Source organism: Telmatherina bonti (genome assembly GCF_933228915.1).
Source record: "Telmatherina bonti genome assembly, chromosome: 7".
NCBI lineage: Eukaryota > Metazoa > Chordata > Actinopteri > Atheriniformes > Telmatherinidae > Telmatherina > Telmatherina bonti.
This window is the reverse complement of record NC_136625.1, coordinates 40,518,254-40,539,690: the sequence shown is the minus strand read 5'-3', so window position 1 is coordinate 40,539,690 and position 21,437 is coordinate 40,518,254. Positions and strand designations below refer to the sequence as shown.

Sequence of the window (21,437 nt, the reverse complement as noted above, 5' to 3'; positions counted from 1 at the left end):
AACACAAGTGTGCACAGCATTACAGTTAACAGTCCATATAGTGTCCAATGATTCAATACTTATGTGGACCGCATCCAGCACAGATTTTTTCCTCTTGTACATAGAGTTCACCAGAGCTGCACAGGTTGATACTGGAATCTTCTTCCTACACCATGACATCATGTAGCTGATGGATGTTAGACACCTTGTACTCCTCCACCTTCTGCACAATGAGCCAAATAAGTAAAATTAGCTTAGTCAGGCTACAGGGCATGGTTGAAAGCGTTTGGACTGGTAGTGCTCAGCCAGCTGTTGGCTCCACCACCTCCACCTCCTCTCCCAGGATGGAAACAGTGCTTTGTTTGTTCTTCTTCCTCCTGAAGTCAACGATCATCTCTTTTGTTTTGCTGCTATTTAATATGAGATGATTGTCACCGCACCATTTAACAAACTGACTGACCAGTTCTCTGTACTCTGCTTCTTGTCCATCCCTGATACACCCCACAACTGCAGAGTCATCAGAGTATTTCTGCAGATGACAGGACTCAGAGTTGGACTGGAAGTCTGAGGTGTACAGAGTGAAGAGGAATGGCCAGAGTACAGTTCCTTGTGGTGCACCAGTGCTGCTGACCTCCATCTCAGACACACAACCTTTCAGTCTCACAAACTGGGGTCTGTTTGTGAGGTAGTCATAGATCCAGGTGGTTGTGGAGGTATCCACCTGGAATTTATGGAGCTTCTCACATAACAAAGCAGGCTGAATGGTATTAAAAGCACTGAGAAATGAAAGAACATGACCCTCAGAGTGCTGCCTGAATGGTCCAGATGAGAGTGTGCTCTCTGGAGCAGGTATATGATGGCATCTTCAACCCCAAGTCCATTACGATATGCAAACTGGAATGGGTCCTGAAAGGTGTTTACTTGCTTGTTGAGGTGAGCCAGTAAGAGTCTCTCCAGGACTTTCATGATGTGAGATGTCAGGGCAACTGGTCTGTAGTCACTTGGTTCAGCTGGTTGTGTTTTTTTAGGCACTGGAACAAGGCAGGAGGTTTTCCACAGCACTGGGACTCTATTTTGTCTCAGACTGGTGTTGAAAAGGTGCTGGAGAATCGGACATAGTTGTTTTGAGCAGGTCTTGAGAACTCTGGGACTGACACCATCTGGACCTGCAGCCTTGTTCTGGTTCAGTTTCTCAAGTTGCTTCTTAACCTGATTGCAGGAGACAAACAAGGTGGAGGTCTCAGGATGTCCTGATGTGGAGGGAGATGAAGCTGTGTTCTGGTCCATGACTGAGCTGCAGGGTGACAGATTGGAGGCGTGACAGGAAAGCAGTGGGCTTATGGAGGGTGTGTGGTCTGTTGGGCTGGAGGTAGGGGGTGAACTGAACCTGCTGAAGAATATGTTCAGCTCATTAGCTCTGTCCAGACCTCCATCAGGCTGGTCCCCCTTTAACTTGAAGCTGGTGATCTTCTTCATTCCAGACCACACATCCCTCAGGTTATTCTGCTGGAGCTGACTTTCTAACTTCTTCCTGTAGTCCTCCTTGCACTTCTTAGTTTGGGTTTTAAGTTGTTTTTGTGTTGTCCTCAATAACTCCCTGTCTCCATCCCTGAAGGCTTTCTTTTTGATGTTCAGCAGCTTTTTCAGCTCACTGGTGATCCAGGGTTTGTTATTGGGGAAGCACCTCACTGTTCTTGTTGGGACGATGCTGTCCACACAGAAGTTTATGTAATCTGTCACACACTCAGTCATGGCGTTGATGTCGTCTCCATGAGGTTCACAGAGGATGTTCCAGTCTGTAGCCTCAAAGCCTCCTCTAAGAGCATCTTCAGCTTCAGCAGACCAGATTTTGATAGTCTTTGTGATGACTGGTTGCTGCTGAACGATGGGCTTGTAGGTGGAGGTGAGAAGAACCAGATTATGGTCAGATCTTCCTAAAGGAGGCGGGGCAGAACAACTGTATACATTATTCATATTTGCATAAAATAAGTCCAACATCTTATTTTCTCTGGTGGAGCAGCTGACAAACTGCTGGAATGTTGGTAGAGTTGCAGAGAGGGAGACGTTGTTGAAGTCTCCGGAGATCGCCATGAATGAGTTTGGATGCTGTGTTTGTAGCCGAGCAACGACGGAGGTGATGACGTCACAGGCTGTGTCTGGTGCGGTACCAGGTATTATATAAACCGCTACCAGAATAACACAGGTAAACTCTCTGGGTAAATAATATGGACGGAAGCTCACAGCTAACAGTTCCATGTCCCTTGTGCATATCTTCTCCTTGACAGTAACATGTCCAGGATGACACCAACTCTGGTTAACCAGCACTGCAATTCCACCACCCTTTAGCTTTCCGCTGTGTTGTCTACTGCGGTCTGCACGGACCGTTTTAAAGCCCGGTACAGACACATTACAGTCAGGGATGTGTTCATGCAGCCATGTCTCGGTGAAGCACATAATACTGCACTCTCTGTATTCTTTCTGAGACCTTGTTAGCATCTCGAGCTCGTCCGTTTTGTTAGCTAGCGATCTCACATTACCCATGATGACGGTCGGGAGAAATGGTTTAAATCTCCATCATTTTTTCCGTTGTCTCGCTCCCGCTCTGCATTGGCATTTTGCCAGACTGAGACGTTTTGCCTGACGAGGACCCAGAGACGTTTTCGCCAGAGTGACACTCGGAGACATTTTTCGCCAGACTGGGACATGTTTCCAGACTGGGACGCAGAGACGTTTTGCCAGACTGGGATGTTTTGCCAGACTGGGATGCGAAGACGTTTTGCCAGACTGGGACGCGAAGACGTTTTCCCAGACTGGGACATTTTGCCAGACGGGGACGCAGACACATTTTCGCCAGACTGGGACACGGAGACGTTTGCCAGACTGGGACGCGAAGACGTTTTCCCAGACTGGGACATTTTGCCAGACTGGGACGCGGAGACATTTTTCACCAGACTGGGAACCAGACGCATTTTCGCCAGACTGGGACACTGAGACGTTTGCCAGACTGGGATGTTTTGCCAGACTGGCACGCGGAGACATTTTGCCAGACTGGGACGTGGAGACGTTTTGTCACACTGAGATGATTTTCCAGACTGGGACATTTTACCAGACTGGGATGCAGAGACGTTTTACCAGACTGCGAAATTTTGCCAGACGGGGAAGCAGAGACGTTTTCGCCAGACTGGGACGTGGAGACATTTTTCCAGACTGGGACATTTTTCCAGACTGGGATGCAGGGACATTTTGCCAGACTGGGACATTTTGCCAGACCAGGACGTTTTTCCCAGACTGGGACGCAGGGATGTTTTTCCAGACTGGGACACGGAGACATTTTGCCAGACTGGGACATTTTGCCAGACTGGGACGTGGAGACCTTTTTCAACACACTGGGACATTTTGCCAGACTGGGACGCAGGGACGTTTTGCCAGACTGGGACGTTTTGCCAGACTGGGACGCAGGGACGTTTTGCCATACTGGGACGTCTTCGCCAGACTGGGACCCAGAGACGTTTTCGCCAGACTGGGACGTGGAGACATTTTTACCAGACTGGAACATTTTTCCAGACTGGGACGTTTTGCCATACTGGGACATTCTGCTATACTGGGACGTTTTGCCATACTGGGACGTTTTGCCAGACTGCGATGCAGAGACGTTTTCGCCAGACTGGGACCCAGAGACGTTTTCGCCAGACTGGGACGTGGAGAGGTTTTTACCAGACTGGGACATTTTTCCAGACTGGGACGCAGGGACGTTTTGCCAGACTGGGACGTGGAGACATTTTTACCAGACTGGGACATTTTTCCAGACTGGGACGCAGGGAGGTTTTGCCAGACGGGCAAGCAGAGACCTTTTCACCACACTGGGACATTTTTCCAGACTGGGAGGTGGAGACCTTTTCACCACACTGGGACATTTTGCCAGACTGGGACGTGGAGACCTTTTCACCACACTGGGACATTTTGCCAGACTGGGACGTGGAGACCTTTTCACCACACTGGGACATTTTGCCAGACTGGGACGTGGAGACCTTTTCACCACACTGGGACGTTTTGCCAGACTGGGACGTTTTGCCAGACAGGGATGCGGAGACGTTTTACCAAACTGCGACATTTTGCCAGACGGGGAAGCAGAGACGTTTTCGCCAGACTGGAACGTGGAGACATTTTTCCAGACTGGGACATTTTTCCAGACTGGGATGCAGAGACATTTTGCCAAACTGGGACATTTTGCCAGACCAGGACGTTTTTCCCAGACTGGGACGCAGGGACGTTTTGCCAGACTGGGACATTTTGCCAGACTGGGACGTGGAGACCTTTTTCAACACACTGGGACATTTTGCCAGACTGGGACGTGGAGACCTTTTTCAACACACTGGGACATTTTGCCAGACTGGGACGCAGGGACGTTTTGCCAGACTGGGAGGTTTTGCCAGACTGGGATGCAGGGACATTTTGCCAGACTGGGACATTTTGCCAGACCAGGACGTTTTTCCCAGACTGGGACGCAGGGATGTTTTTCCAGACTGGGACACGGAGACATTTTGCCAGACTGGGACATTTTGCCAGACTGGGACGTGGAGACCTTTTTCAACACACTGGGACATTTTGCCAGACTGGGACGCAGGGACGTTTTGCCAGACTGGGACGTTTTGCCAGACTGGGACGCAGGGACGTTTTGCCATACTGGGACGTTTTCGCCAGACTGGGACCCAGAGACGTTTTCGCCAGACTGGGACGTGGAGACATTTTTACCAGACTGGAACATTTTTCCAGACTGGGACGTTTTGCCATACTGGGACATTCTGCTATACTGGGACGTTTTGCCATACTGGGACGTTTTGCCAGACTGCGATGCAGAGACGTTTTCGCCAGACTGGGACCCAGAGACGTTTTCGCCAGACTGGGACGTGGAGAGGTTTTTACCAGACTGGGACATTTTTCCAGACTGGGACGCAGGGACGTTTTGCCAGACTGGGACGTGGAGACATTTTTACCAGACTGGGACATTTTGCCAGACTGGGACGCAGGGACGTTTTGCCAGACTGGGACATTTTGCCAGACTGGGACACGGAGACATTTTGCCAGACTGGGACATTTTGCCAGACTGGGACGCAGGGACGTTTTGCCAGACTGGGACGTTTTGCCAGACTGGGACGCAGGGACGTTTTGCCATACTGGGACGTTTTCGCCAGACTGGGACCCAGAGACGTTTTCGCCAGACTGGGACGTGGAGACATTTTTACCAGACTGGAACATTTTTCCAGACTGGGACGTTTTGCCATACTGGGACATTCTGCTATACTGGGACGTTTTGCCATACTGGGACGTTTTGCCAGACTGCGATGCAGAGACGTTTTCGCCAGACTGGGACCCAGAGACGTTTTCGCCAGACTGGGACGTGGAGAGGTTTTTACCAGACTGGGACATTTTTCCAGACTGGGACGCAGGGACGTTTTGCCAGACTGGGAGGTGGAGACATTTTTACCAGACTGGGACATTTTTCCAGACTGGGACGCAGGGATGTTTTGCCAGACGGGGAAGCAGAGACCTTTTCACCACACTGGGACATTTTTCCAGACTGGGAGGTGGAGACCTTTTCACCACACTGGGACATTTTGCCAGACTGGGACGTGGAGACCTTTTCACCACACTGGGACATTTTGCCAGACTGGGACGTGGAGACCTTTTCACCACACTGGGACATTTTGCCAGACTGGGATGCAGGGACATTTTGCCAAACTGGGACATTTTGCCAGACCAGGACGTTTTTCCCAGACTGGGACGCAGGGACGTTTTGCCAGACTGGGACATTTTGCCAGACTGGGACGTGGAGACCTTTTTCAACACACTGGGACATTTTGCCATACTGGGACGTGGAGACCTTTTTCAACACACTGGGACATTTTGCCAGACTGGGACGCAGGGACGTTTTGCCAGACTGGGAGGTTTTGCCAGACTGGGACGCAGGGACGTTTTGCCAGACTGGGACGTCTTCGCCAGACTGGGATGTTTTCGCCAGACTGGGACCCAGAGACGTTTTCGCCAGACTGGGACGTGGAGACATTTTTACCAGACTGGAACATTTTTCCAGACTGGGACGTTTTGCCATACTGGGACATTCTGCTATACTGGGACGTTTTGCCATACTGGGACGTTTTGCCAGACTGGGACGTTTTGCCAGACTGGGACACAGAGACGTTTTGCCAGACTGCGATGCAGAGACGTTTTCGCCAGACTGGGACCCAGAGACGTTTTCGCCAGACTGGGACGTGGAGAGGTTTTTACCAGACTGGGACATTTTTCCAGAACGGGACCCAGAGACGTTTTGCCAGACTGGGACGTTTTGCCAGTCCAGGACGTTTTTCCAGACTGGGACACAGGGATGTTTTTCCAGACTGGGACGTGGAGACATTTTTACCAGACTGGGACATTTTTCCAGACTGGGACGCAGGGACGTTTTGCCAGACTGGGACGTGGAGACATTTTTACCAGACTGGGACATTTTGCCAGACTGGGAGGTGGAGACCTTTTCACCACACTGGGACATTTTGCCAGACTGGGAGGTGGAGACCTTTTCACCACACTGGGACATTTTGCCAGACTGGGAGGTGGAGACCTTTTCACCACACTGGGACATTTTGCCAGACTGGGAGGTGGAGACCTTTTCACCACACTGGGACATTTTTCCAGACTGGGACGTGGAGACCTTTTCACCACACTGGGACATTTTGCCAGACTGGGACGTGGAGACCTTTTCACCACACTGGGACATTTTGCCAGACTGGGAGGTGGAGACCTTTTCACCACACTGGGACATTTTGCCAGATTGGGACGTGGAGACCTTTTCACCACACTGGGACATTTTGCCAGATTGGGACGTGGAGACCTTTTCACCACACTGGGACGTTTTGCCAGACTGGGACGTTTTGCCAGACAGGGATGCAGAGACGTTTTACCAGACTGCGACATTTTGCCAGACGGGGAAGCAGAGACGTTTTACCAGACTGGGACGTGGAGACATTTTTCCAGACTGGGACATTTTTCCAGACTGGGATGCAGAGACATTTTGCCAGACTGGGACATTTTGCCAGACCAGGACGTTTTTCCCAGACTGGGACGCAGGGATGTTTTTCCAGACTGGGACACGGAGACGTTTTGCCAGACTGGGACATTTTGCCAGACTGGGACGTGGAGACCTTTTTCAACACACTGGGACATTTTGCCAGACTGGGACGCAGGGACGTTTTGCCAGACTGGGACGTTTTGCCAGACTGGGACGTTTTGCCAGACTAGGACGCAGGAACGTTTTGCCAGACTGGGACGTGGAGACCTTTTTCAACACACTGGGACATTTTGCCAGACTGGGACGCAGGGACGTTTTGCCAGACTGGGACGTTTTGCCAGACTGGGACGTTTTGCCAGACTAGGACGCAGGAACGTTTTGCCAGACTGGGACGTTTTCGCCAGACTGGGACCCAGAGACGTTTTCGCCAGACTGGGACGTGGAGACATTTTTACCAGACTGGAACATTTTTCCAGACTGGGACGTTTTGCCATACTGGGACATTCTGCTATACTGGGACGTTTTGCCATACTGGGACATTCTGCTATACTGGGACGTTTTGCCATACTGGGACGTTTTGCCAGACTGGGACATTCTGCTATACTGGGACGTTTTGCCATACTGGGACGTTTTGCCAGACTGGGACGTTTTGCCAGACTGGGACGCAGAGACGTTTTGCCAGACTGGGACGTTTTGCCATACTGGGACATTCTGCTATACTGGGACGTTTTGCCATACTGGGACGTTTTGCCAGACTGGGACGTTTTGCCAGACTGGGACATTCTGCTATACTGGGACGTTTTGCCATACTGGGACGTTTTGCCAGACTGGGACGTTTTGCCAGACTGGGACATTCTGCTATACTGGGACGTTTTGCCATACTGGGACGTTTTGCCAGACTGGGACGTTTTGCCAGACTGGGACGCAGGGACGTTTTGCCATACTGGGACGTTTTCGCCAGACTGGGACCCAGAGACGTTTTCGCCAGACTGGGACGTGGAGACATTTTTACCAGACTGGGACATTTTTCCAGACTGGGACGTTTTGCCAGTCCAGGACGTTTTTCCAGACTGGGACGCAGGGATGTTTTTCCAGACTGGGAAGCAGAGACGCTTTCGCCAGACTGGGAAGCAGAGACGTTTTCGCCAGACTGGGACGTGGAGACATTTTTACCAGACTGGGACATTTTTCCAGACTGGGACGCAGGGACGTTTTTCCAGACTGGGACGTGGAGACATTTTTACCAGACTGGGACATTTTTCCAGACTGGGACGCAGGGAGGTTTTGCCAGACGGGGAAGCAGAGACCTTTTCACCACACTGGGACATTTTGCCAGACTGGGAGGTGGAGACCTTTTCACCACACTGGGACATTTTGCCAGACTGGGACGTGGAGACCTTTTCACCACACTGGGACATTTTGCCAGACTGGGAGGTGGAGACCTTTTCACCACACTGGGACATTTTGCCAGACTGGGACGTGGAGACCTTTTCACCACACTGGGACATTTTGCCAGACTGGGAGGTGGAGACCTTTTCACCACACTGGGACATTTTGCCAGACTGGGAGGTGGAGACCTTTTCACCACACTGGGACGTTTTGCCAGACAGGGATGCGGAGACGTTTTACCAGACTGGGACGTGGAGACAGTAGAGAGCATGTGGGGGAATTTGGTCTTTGAGACAGCTTGACTTCAACGCTGCAGAGTTTCCGGAACGTCATTCAGATGACGATTATTCTGCATGATTCCATTTGCCAACACCATAAATGTCCCATGAAAACTCCTTAACATGAGTTTTATTCATTTGTTATCTTTTGGTAAAATAAAAGAACAATAAGGTAAATTCTAACAAGTTGTCTTCCGCTACTCAAAACTACTTCCTGCTTTGCTTTCTTTTCTCCTGTCATTTTAAAGCTTTTCTTTTTCTATATATTCACTGGCAAGAATTGAAACAAAGACTGATGGTCACGTATAAAAAACAGGAACTATATTTTTGCTTTTGAGAAATCTTACTGTTTGCCTTCGGATCACAAGTGGAATGTCTCCCAATCCTGTATCAGTGAGCTGCACAGAGTGTGAGCAACTTTCTTTGAGGATAACAGAGCTTGAGAAGAGGATTAAAACACTGCAAGGAATTTGTGTAAATGAGGAATTTATTGACTCTGTTCAAACTGTTGAGACTTCAAACGGACTACCTCAAATTATTTTTTACGTGGGATCACATCAGATGTGGAGCCTCCTGCTTCAGATCTGGCTGACACACTTCCATGGATTTTTCCACATGACATAACAGCTGAGGAAGATCCTAAACCGGATGGTCAGACTGGATGGTCTCCTCTACTGGAACCATGTTGGTGCCAGACCAAAGTCATCAACCCCAGCCAGAACTTGGTCTGATTTTATCCGTCGCAAAGGTAAATCCAGCAGAAAAGTTAAAGCTCCAGCACTCACTCTACCACCTGAAATCTCACTGCATAAGATATGATCTGTTGACTCCAAGTAAAATGGATGTTAAAAAGACAGTGAGAAATGGTCCCAAAACGCAGTCAAGGGCTATGAGGAGAGGTCAAAAGTCCACAACCAGGACAACTAGAGACACCATCACCAACCCCACTAAGAAAGGAATGGATCCGATCCTGACTGGGGACTCCATAATGCAGCATGTGAGAATGGCAAAGACAGAAAATAGAACTTTTTCTGATACATCAGTCAAGGAACTGATAGAGATCTTGTCCATTGTTACGACCCTCAATGGAGTTTGTCCAGGGGTAAACAGGGGTGGCAACATTAACAAAAGAAAACCAGGAAAATGTGGAAATGAAGGCTTTATTTTTGGACCCAGTAGTCCCTAAACGCATCAAAGATCAGAAAACAACCAAACAAACCCGATAACAAAAGTATAAACCAAAACTGGCACCAACCCAGCTCAACCCAAGGCTTAACCAAAACACAGCTGCCAGGAACGAAGGTTGGTGACACCCTTTATTCGGGTGCGCAGTAGAAGGTCCGGCCAATCAACATCCAGCACACATCAGCCTGAGGGGAGCTCCAGGAAGTAAGCCAGGTGTTTCAGATCCCCCAGGTGACGATGGTTGGAATGATGAGCTAGATGTCTGGCCATGGGCCGTAACATAGACCATTCTGTCTTCACATCCAGATGGCATGAAGATCATCGTCCACATGGGGTCTCATGATATTCTGAGGAGGAAAACTGGCTCTGAGATCCTGAAGAAAGAATTGTCTCTGCTGTTGGAGGAAATATGTCACTCTGGAGACGCCATGTTGTCATTTCAGGCCCCGATCCTACAGCGGGGAAAGGAATCAAAGTTTTCAGCAGATTTCTAGGTCTGAACACATGGCTATCACTGCATGTATAGCTCGTGGGATAAAGTTCATCGATAACTTTAACATCTTTTGGAACTGTAAGGAACGTTTCAGACCTGACGAAGTGCATCCAGATCTATCTGGATCCAGATTACTTGGTGCTCGTCTGCATCATGCTGTTGGAACAGCAAACCCAAACATGAACACAGAGATAAGAGCCAAGGACATAGAAGAGAGGCAAACAACACCCAGCTCTCCTCCCTCATCAGATCCACTTCTCCACATCACCCAAGGTCTCCAGAAGATGTCTCTGTCCCAGTCTGGACCCCAACGACCCTCATCTGTTAAGAAACAAAGGCCATCCCTCCTCCTCCCTGTCCTCCTCTTAGATCATCTGTCCTGGCAGAGCAGAGCATGGACGATGTGCAGGATGTTCACAAAGTAGTAGCAGAGTTCAAAACAAAGATAACGTACCATGATGCGTTCAGGGTCCCTGCTGTATTAGACCTACTACTGACAGCTGTTCTCAGAAAAAGCCGGGACCCAGTAGGATTCCTGAATTAGCTAAAAAAAGAAGGAATGGAAAGCCGTTAACGTGTAGGATGAATCTTTCCAATCTGTTAAGTGTGTCACGGGGGGATTTGGGACATGGCATATTGTTGTATTGTGTGTGTAACCCTGAGTACTGTGGACACATTGACTCATTAGTGGCTGCAGCTGTGAACAATCAGGTACTCAGGAGATCAACAGGAACATAAGGAGGACTCATCAGAGTTTAAAGGACATTGGCAGAGGACTGGAGACCTTCCTAATCTTTGGGAGAATTGTTCGGCGCTCTAGAGGAGCGACAGAACCAACGCAGTGCTGTGACAAGGCCGGGCCAACCTGAGAGACAGCAGGCGGAGGTATCGGAGGTGCCGGAGAGGAAATCACCAATGGACGGCAGGTGGAACGGGGACCGGCGGGAGGAGTGGGGACCAACAGGACTGTGACGGACAACCTAGAGATTGGAGAGATCAACGCCTGCTAAGTATCACCTAAAGGGACCGATGTTGGCCTGAGGGTTGAATAGCAAGGTTGGCCATCATTGTGTTGCTCCTGCTTTACACTCTGCAGCTTCCCGCAATCATCGGACAGTCAGCAGAGGACATTGACCAGCTTGCACTGGAGGACAGCGGTGATTTGGGTTGAGACCCTGAAATGCTGTGGTGCCGTCAGTCAAAGGAACAATCATTCTTCCTGCGGAGTTAATGCAGCTTAAGAATGCTGAGTGCCCCACACGATCGGCAGTAATTCCCCTTTTTACATCCTCATAGGTGGGGCGAAGGAGCACCAGGACACCGTGGGGTATTCCCCTCTAGCCGTGATGTCATCAGAGGTTCCCGCAAGCGGAGTGATTGGTATAGACTTTTTTTTTTGTACTGGTCGGAGGGAGGCAGTCCGGCTAGTATCAGCTTCTTCTTCTTTGTGTGTTTTAACCTGCTGCCTGGGCTCTGGCTGTGGCCAAAGGACAAGCCACTCCTAAAGACTTCCACCTGCAGTAACATCTTGCCTTCCTGTAATATTGAACATTTGCACAGTTTTTCCTGTGCATGTTGAGTGGGTTTGTCTTGCAGTGGTTTACGTTTTTTTGCATGTCTTCCTACAAAGTGTTTGCTTTTAACAGAGGGGGTGTTTACAGGGTGGGGGAAGTCGTGTGAGGAGTTGGTGCCTGGTGGCACCTTAGATCTGCGGAGTCCCTCATGGCTAAATTAATAGTGTTGAACCTTGAAGTCTCAGCATTGCCTGTTGCCCGGGAGAATCACGAACAGTGTTTGGTCAGATCCTGGCTCCTGATTAGTTGCCGGGTCTTTACCTGATGCGACAAGTGTGCCGTGTACAAGTCAGCATACAACAGAGACCAGCTTAAACTCCATAAAGCTTTACTAAATACTAGATCTCTGTCCAATAAGTCACTCTTAGTAAATGACTTCATCATTTCTCAAAGTTTAGATTTTCTTTTTCTGACAGAAACATGGCTGACAGAAGGTACAAGTGCTGCTGTACTTAATGAAACAGCACCTCCTCACTTTAGTTTATAATAAATGTCAAAACGGGAGAAAAGGAGGAGGAGAAGCTGCTTTATTTAAAGATTTTTTTTTCCAGGGTAAAGAGATTTCATTTGGTGATTTTACTACTTTTGAATATCTTATTTCAAAAGGCTTTCCTAAAATCTTTTATTTACAGAGCTCTGTGCAAATGTTCTGAATTATTGTCAGCTCTTCTGATTTTAATCACTTTCTCATCAGGTGATTTTAATATTCACATAGATAATTTAACAGATGGTATTGCCAAAGACTTTTCTTCTGTATTGCACATGTTTGGTTTAAGGCAACATGGAAAAGAACCAACCCACATTCGAAGTCACATTCTAGACCTGGTTATTTCTAAAGGTGTTGATATTTCCTCTGTTGCGGTTTCTGATTTGGCTTTATCAGACCATTTCTGTATCTGTATTTACTGATCACCCAGAATGTTCAAACATCCTGCTTCTCTGTTAGGAAGAGGTTCATTAATGAAAGAACAAGTGCAGCGGTATCTATCTCACATGATTAACAAGAATGCAAACAATTCCCGCACTCTGTTTGATATGATAGAAAAACTTACAAATCCTCCTAAACAGTTCAGCCCAGACCTCCTCTCCACTGAGAAATACAATGAATTTACTCACTTTTTTTAGGGAAAAAATTAAAACAATTCGACAAAATATTAATGTCACATATTCAAACAAGAAAGCTAGCCTGTGTCCAAAACTTTGAAAAACTCTGATATGTCAGAATTTAATACGACTAAAAATTCCACAAGAAACAGTTTTGCATCTGAAATCAACAACATGCTCTTTGGACATGATACCAAGTAATTTTTACCTCTGTAGAAAACGATCTCCCAATTATTGTCAACAGTTCACTGGCATCAGGTATTTTTCCCAAGTCTCTAAAGATAGCTGCTATTAAGCCTTTATTAAAAGGACTCTGGATGCCTCTGCAATGAACAACTACAGACCCGTCTCTAACCTCTCTTTTATATCCAAGATAACCGAGAAAGTTGTGTTCAATCAGCTTCATGACTTCTTAAATGAAAGTGGAAATCTTGATAAAATCCAGTCCGACTTTCAACCTCATCACAGACCTGAAACGGCTCTGGTCAACGTCTTAAATGATATCAGGTTGAATATGGATTCTGGTGTCAGTTCTGGTTCTGCTGGATCTCAGTGCTGCATTTGATCCTGTAGATCACAGAATTCTGTTGGACAGCTGGAAAACTGGGCTGGATTTTCTGGACTGGTCCTTAACTGGTTCAGGTCTATGAATTGACCGATCAGGTCTGGAACCTTGGAGGGTTGATGGACTCAGATCTGACTTTCAGCATAAAAGCTTCACTAAGAAGCTTTTTACCATCAGAAACATCAACAGGATGAAAAGTTTAGTCTCCCATTAAGACCAGTAGAAACTCCTCCATGTATTCATCTCCAGCAGACTGGATTACTGTAACAGTGTTTTTACAGGACTTCTTTAAAAGAGCATTAAACATCTGCAGCGCATCCAGATGTTGCTGCTGGAGCTATAACTGGGACTAAGAGATCTGAACACATCACACCAGTTTTGAAATCTTTAGACTGGTTTCCAGTTTATACTGGTTTCCAGTTGGTCACAGGATAGATTTCAAAACCTGATTTTTTTACAAATCCCAGAATGGTTCTGGACCAGAATACATCTGTGATACAATCAGAGATTATAAACTAAGCAGAGCTATTTGTTCCAAAGACTCAGGTCAACTAGTCCAGACCCGAGTCCAGACTAAACATGGAGAAGCAGCATTTAGCTGTTACGCTGCAAACAAGTGGAACAAACTGCCAGTGGAGATTAAACTTTCACCAAATGTAGAAACCAAACCATATCGGTTTCTGCCACAGACCACTTAAAGCAGGCGTGTCAGAATCCAGTCCTCGAGGGCCGGAATCCGGCAGGTTTTTGTTGTTTCCCTCCACTAACACAGCTGATTCAAATCAATGGATCCAGCAGCCTGTTTGAGTGTCGTTCAGGTGTGTGTTGGAGCACAGAGACTACAAAAACCTGCAGGATACTGGCCCTCCAGGACTGCAGTTTGACACCCCTGACTTAAAGGCTTCGACGATGATGATGATGATGATGATCAACCTCCCTTTCCATAGAATTTCATGTTCAGTGGATGTGCTGTAAGTCCAAGCAGAGGACGTTTAGGGGACAGTTCCCCCCCCAGGATGGTCCAGGACACTCGCTCCAGATGAACAGGGGCTTCTGGAACATTCCACACCTTCCTTTGCTTTGGTTTGAGTTCAAACTGCACTTAACTCTTGTGGACCAAACCACCAGGAAAACATCACAAAGTCAGGAGAACTGCCGGCTCCGAGCAGAAAATCCCCCCAACCACTAACCACTGATGAAGAATAAAACCGGCTTCCATGATGGCCGAGCCCAGAGGAGATCTTCCTGCTTCCCCAGCAGTAATTATCCAACATGGAGCCACACAGTGCAGTCCTGGGCAGAGTCATGCAACAATTCCACAAACAGCTTGTAATGACTTAACTAGTAAAAACCACAGATAAAATTTCATGTGCAGGTGAATATTTGTTTATTGCAGGCAAGTTGTGTAATCGTCCTTACAGGTTTGTGCAGGTCGGTAAAATTGGACCCGTACAGGACTGTTGAGGCTCCTAATTCACCGTGATGTGCAGAACGTTTTTCTGAACACATGCCGCTGGTTTTCCCTCCTAGCCAAATGCAGTCTCACTTCCTTCGTCTTGATGCTTCTCGTGGTTGAGGAGTGAGACCCGAACCCAGACCCCTAGCTGGGAGTGGACCAGAGCTGGCTTCTCTGGGTCGTTTACAGCAGACCAAACATCACTAACCACTTATCTTTACTTTAGCTTTGTACACATAGGTTAGTTTAGGACACACACTTTACTCTGACCTTCTGATGAACTAATGTACACATACACACACACACACACACACACAAGCCTGAGAATGCATGGGGTGTTTCCCATTAAGGGAGCAGGCTAACAACATACTTGTTTGATGACTATTTCGCTGGACTGAGCTAAGAATGATTTCCTTTAGAGGAATGGAGTTCTGGTGATGCATGTGTATTTCAAAGTACATTTGGATGTTTGTTAGAAAAACAGAAAAGGAGGGGCCGGCGCTCAGTCTCCGGGCACATTCACATTCGCCTTTTAAATAAAATCCGAGTCCGTTTGCTCGGCTAAGTGATGTGATGTGAATGTACCAAACCAATTCTGATTCAGACCAAAGATGCAGACTGGTTCTGGCTACAAACACAGGTCTCGCCCATTTCAAGTGGACCAATAAATAATAAATAAATATATAAATAATAATGATAATAAATAAATGGTAATAATAATAATAATAATAATAATAATAATAATACGTTTTATTTGTGGGCGCCTTACTGGACACTCAAGTTCACTTTATAAGAGTAGCTCAATAAAAACACACATAAATAAAAGATTCATAAAACAATGATCATCAGAGACAGTGTGAAATGTTACATAGAAAATGCCAGTTTGAACTGATGTGTTTACAGTTTGGATTTGAACAACTGTCAGAGTTATGAAGATCGAGGGAGCGAGTTCCAGAGATGCGAGGAAGAGCAGCTGATTGCTCGGCTCCCCATGGTAGCCAGACGGGCTTGGGGGACGGTGGAGGATCTGAAAGAACGGACTGTTGTATAGATGTGGAGGTGAGAAAGGTAGGGAGGGCGAGGTTATGGATGGCCTTGTAAGTGAACAGTCGGCTCGTGGAGTGAATGCGATAAGTGGAGGGGAGCCTGTGGAGCTGCTGCAGGACAGGGGGGGGTGTGATAGGTGGATGGGGTTCTTGCAATGACCTGGGCTGCGTCCATTGTTGCAGTGTATTTCTGCAGTATTCCTGCATAAGACACAATAAAAACCCAAACAGCCATAGTTTGGTCTCCATGTTTAACTGGCAGGTGGAGGAAACAGAGTTTTCTTCTTCACGCCGGTCTTAAAAGTGACCAAAGTGCAGCGTGGACGATCTTGGTCCGCATGGATACAACCCTCCCCATAGCTGAGCCAAGTCCCCAACCGGACCGAGTCCCCAACCGGACCGAGTCCCCAATCGGACCGAGTCCCCAACCGGACCGAGTCCCCGATCGGACCGAGTCCCCAACCGGACCGAGTCCCCAATCGGACCAAGTCCCCAATCGGACCGAGTCCCCAACTGGACCGAGTCCCCAATCGGACCAAGTCCCCAAGTCCCCAAATGGACCGAGTCCCCAATCGGACCGAGTCCCCAACCGGACCGAGTCCCCAACCGGACCGAGTCCCCAACCGGACCGAGTCCCCAATCGGACCGAGTCCCCAACCGGACCGAGTCCCAAACCGGACCGAGTCCCCAATCGGACCGAGTCCCCAACCGGACCGAGTCCCCAATCGGACCGAGTGTAGCGGACTACCGTGATGTGAATGCATCCTATAAGACTGTCCCTTTCTCTGGTTGTGTCTTCGTACTCCCTGAACTCCACATCTACTGATAACTATTGTGCCTGTTAATGAATTTACACCGAGCAAGAGACCATGTGAGTTTTGTTTGCTGGCTTCCTGGGTGGTGTTTGGCCGACCAGTGACTGACTCTCAGCAAGGTTAGAGAAGGAGGAAGACTTGTCTCCGTTAACACCACCGTCTGATACTTAGGCATTTATTTTCTTCTCCAGTCATGTGGACTGGTTGCTCACAGTCACAAACTGGGAGAGATGGTGTTTCACACCATCCTGCTCAGGACTAGAATGAAGAACACAGTGAGGAGTACGCTGGTTTGACATTTTCGTCTACTCAGAGATGTGCAAAGGAACCCGGGGTCAGGAGAAAAATGTGAGGTTTTGATCTCCTCACCAGCAGTTGGAGGAACACAGAACACTTTTCTCCTCCTGCTCCCTGAAATGGAAACTGTCCAGACTGAACAGCAACCTTACCTGTGCTACTCTGGATGGTCCTGACCGTGGTGGCGGAAGTGCGCGGTGGTGAGGATGGCAGCAGCAGCAGCGGCCTCCCTCCTTCACCTTCCTCCTCCCCAGCGCATCCCTGATCAATCGCTCTCACGTAGCTGTGGCTTCGCATTCGGAAACAGCCCGGCATGGGCAGGGTGTCCATGGTCTCCAGACTGTCCATGGCAGCCTCCATGGCCTGCGACTGCATCTCACTGTAAACCTGCTCACAGACCTGCTCAATCTGCCCGTTCACTTCCACCTCACTGAGCTGCTGGGAGAGGAGAACACACCAAGAGTTTAAGGTAAAGACCGACACTGCAGAGCATCGGACAGATCAGAGGCAGTGATGCATGCAGGTCAGCAGGATGCTGCTGAAAAGCCCCGCTGGAGCAGGAAAGGCTTCTCACAGAAACATCCTCACACATGGACAAACTTCCAAGAAAAATATTGATCTTCAGTTCATGCTGAGGAGGGCGAGGTCAGATTGATCATCACTTTTCACCGGCACTGTGAAAAACATTTTGTTCACATTACACTTTTTAAATGTGGGAAAATAGTAATGATTACAGAAAGTGACTGCAGATTTACAGGTCTGGTGTTAAATAACATGGAAATCATGTTCCAGAATGTTATAACACTAAATTTAATATACTTTCAATTAAATGTAAATGTAAAAGAAAATAAAATTCTAAATTTTAGTTTAATGTTAGAATAAAGTGGGTATATATACATTATGTACATAACTTTACTATACACATTATGTTGAATGAGAGTTTAAAAAGATGGACCCAGGCCTGGCAAGCCCAGATTGAAAACCTTGCAATGAAGGTGGACCCAGCTGGGTCCTTGAGTAAGGCCCCTAACCCCCAACTGCTCCCTGATATCTACGATGAGCTGAAAACAGAGGGCAAATTTCCCAATGGCAATTGATAAGTATTCTATTCCATTCTATTCTATTCTATTCTATTCTATTCTACAGTCATGTAGCAGACACGTATCCGTAGCGATTTACATATGAGAGTGAGAACAACGCAAGCAGAAAATCAAACAGAGGACATCGTGGTGGACTGGTAGTGTGAATAGTGTTATTAAATATAAACTCCTCATTTCTTTCATTAAACATTAAAAAGCCTCAAGAAAACACATCTCAAGTAAAAAGGTATAAACATGTGGAAATCTACATGTATGTATATCTAAAATAACTTCTATCATGATGTGAAACTCCAGATAAATGGGATTAAAAGTTTGATGGGTTTGTAGATCAGCTGTCATTTTAGGTTGTAATGCACATGGAGACAATCAGCCGAGGGAAAACATAGTCACAATTTCAACATGAGAAATTCACTACAATTTGTTTTTGCACAAACTTCAAGTTGTCTGATTTCTAAGTCGACTTTTATCAGATGTAAACATTGGATAATGTACTTGTACGTCTTTGTACTAACAGAAGGGGAAAAGGTGGACCTTTCATCTGTTCCGCTTTTTGGTGTTTTTGTGTATGTATGTGTGTGAATATATATAAATGTGTGTATGGGTGTGGGTATGTATGTATGTATGTATGTGTGTATGGGTGTGAGTATGTATGTGTGTGTATGGGTGTGAGTATGTATGTATGTGTGTATGGGTGTGAGTATGTATGTATGTGTGTATGGGTGTGAGTATGTATGTATGTGTGTATGGGTGTGAGTATGTATGTGTGTGTATGGGTGTGAGTATGTATGTATGTGTGTATGGGTGTGAGTATGTATGTATGTGTGTATGGGTGTGGGTTTGTATGTATATGTGTATGGGTGTGAGTATGTATGTGTGTGTATGGGTGTGAGTATGTATGTATGTGTGTATGGGTGTGAGTATGTATGTATGTGTGTATGGGTGTGAGTATGTATGTATGTGTGTATGGGTGTGAGTATGTATGTATGTGTGTATGGGTGTGAGTATGTATGTGTGTGTATGGGTGTGAGTATGTATGTATGTGTGTATGGGTGTGAGTATGTATGTATGTGTGTATGGGTGTGGGTTTGTATGTATGTGTGTATGGGTGTGGGTTTGTACGTTTGTGTGTATGGGTGTGGGTTTGTATGTATGTGTGTATGGGTGTGAGTATGTATGTGTGTGTGTATGGGTGTGAGTATGTATGTATGTGTGTATGGGTGTGGGTATGTATGTATGTGTGTGTTTAGGGGTGTGAGTATGTATATATGTCTGAGTATGTGTGTGAGTATATATTAATGTGTGTATGGGTGTGAGTATGTATGTATGTATGTATGTGTGTATGGGTGTGAGTATGTATGTGTGTGTATGGGTGTGAGTATGTATGTATGTGTGTATGGGTGTGGGTTTGTATGTATGTGTGTATGGGTGTGAGTATGTATGTGTGTGTGTATGGGTGTGAGTATGTATGTATGTGTGTATGGGTGTGGGTTTGTACGTATGTGTGTATGGGTGTGGGTATGTATGTATGTGTGTATGGGTGTGGGTTTGTATGTATGTGTGTATGGGTGTGGGTTTGTACGTTTGTGTGTATGGGTGTGGGTTTGTATGTATGTGTGTATGGGTGTGAGTATGTATGTGTGTGTGTATGGGTGTGAGTATGTATGTATGTGTGTATGTGTGTGGGTATGTACGTATGTGTGTATGGGTGTGGGTATGTATGTGTGTGTGTATGGGTGTGGGTATGTATGTATGTGTGTATGGGTGTGGGTATGTATGTATGTGTGTATGTGTGTATGGGTGTGGGTATGTATGGGTGTGGGTATGTGTGTATGTGTGTATGGGTGTGGGTATGTATGTATGTGTGTATGTGTGTATGGGTGTGGGTATGTATGTATGTGTGTATGTGTGTATGTGTGTGGGTATGTATGTATGTGTGTTTGGGTGTGGGTATGTATGTATGTGTGTATGTGTGTATGTGTGTGGGTATGTACGTATGTGTGTATGGGTGTGGGTATGTATGTGTGTGTGTATGGGTGTGGGTTTGTACGTATATGTGTATGGGTGTGGGTATGTGTGTATGTGTGTATGCGTGTGGGTATGTATGGGTGTGTGTATGGGTGTGGGTATGTATGTGTGTGTGTATGGGTGTGGGTTTGTACGTATATGTGTATGGGTGTGGGTATGTATGTATGTGTGTATGTGTGTATGGGTGTGGGTATGTATGGGTGTGGGTATGTGTGTATGTGTGTATGGGTGTGGGTATGTATGTATGTGTGTATGTGTGTATGTGTGTATGGGTGTGGGTATGTATGTATGTGTGTATGGGTGTGGGTATGTATGTATGTGTTTATGTGTGTATGGGTGTGGGTATGTGTGTATGTGTGTATGGGTGTGGGTATGTGTGTATGTGTGTATGCGTGTGGGTATGTATGGGTGTGTGTATGGGTGTGGGTATGTATGTGTGTGTGTATGGGTGTGGGTTTGTACGTATATGTGTATGGGTGTGGGTATGTATGTATGTGTGTATGTGTGTATGGGTGTGGGTATGTATGGGTGTGGGTATGTGTGTATGTGTGTATGGGTGTGGGTATGTATGTATGTGTGTATGTGTGTATGTGTGTATGGGTGTGGGTATGTATGTATGTGTGTATGTGTGTATGTGTGTGGGTATGTATGTATGTGTGTTTGGGTGTGGGTATGTATGTATGTGTGTATGTGTGTATGTGTGTGGGTATGTATTTATGGGTGTATGGGTGTGGGTATGTATGTATGTGTGTATGTGTGTATGTGTGTGGGTATGTATGGGTGTGGGTATGTATGTATGTGTGTTTGGGTGTGGGTATGTATGTATGTGTGTATGGGTGTGGGTATGTATGTATGTGTGTATGGGTGTGGGTATGTATGTATGTGTGTATGGGTGTGGGTATGTATGTATGTGTGTATGGGTGTGGGTATGTATGTATGTGTGTATGTGTGTGGGTATGTATGTATGTGTGTTTGGGTGTGGGTATGTATGTATGTGTGTATGTGTGTATGGGTGTGGGTATGTGTGTATGTGTGTATGGGTGTGGGTATGTATGTATGTGTGTATGG

At 46.9% G+C, this 21,437-nt stretch overlaps 1 protein-coding gene across 1 annotated transcript in view; it reads right to left on the bottom strand.

Moving 5' to 3' along the window:
• The window catches only part of dlgap1a (discs, large homolog-associated protein 1a), a gene marked incomplete at its 3' end in the record, with an annotated part of 124,620 nt that overhangs the window by 53,929 nt on the left and 49,254 nt on the right, over positions 1-21,437 (bottom strand). The window contains exon 4 of the mRNA XM_079244090.1: positions 17,397-17,679. Coding sequence (XP_079100216.1) covers positions 17,397-17,679 — 283 coding nt within the window. The remainder of the gene's footprint in view (positions 1-17,396; positions 17,680-21,437) is intronic.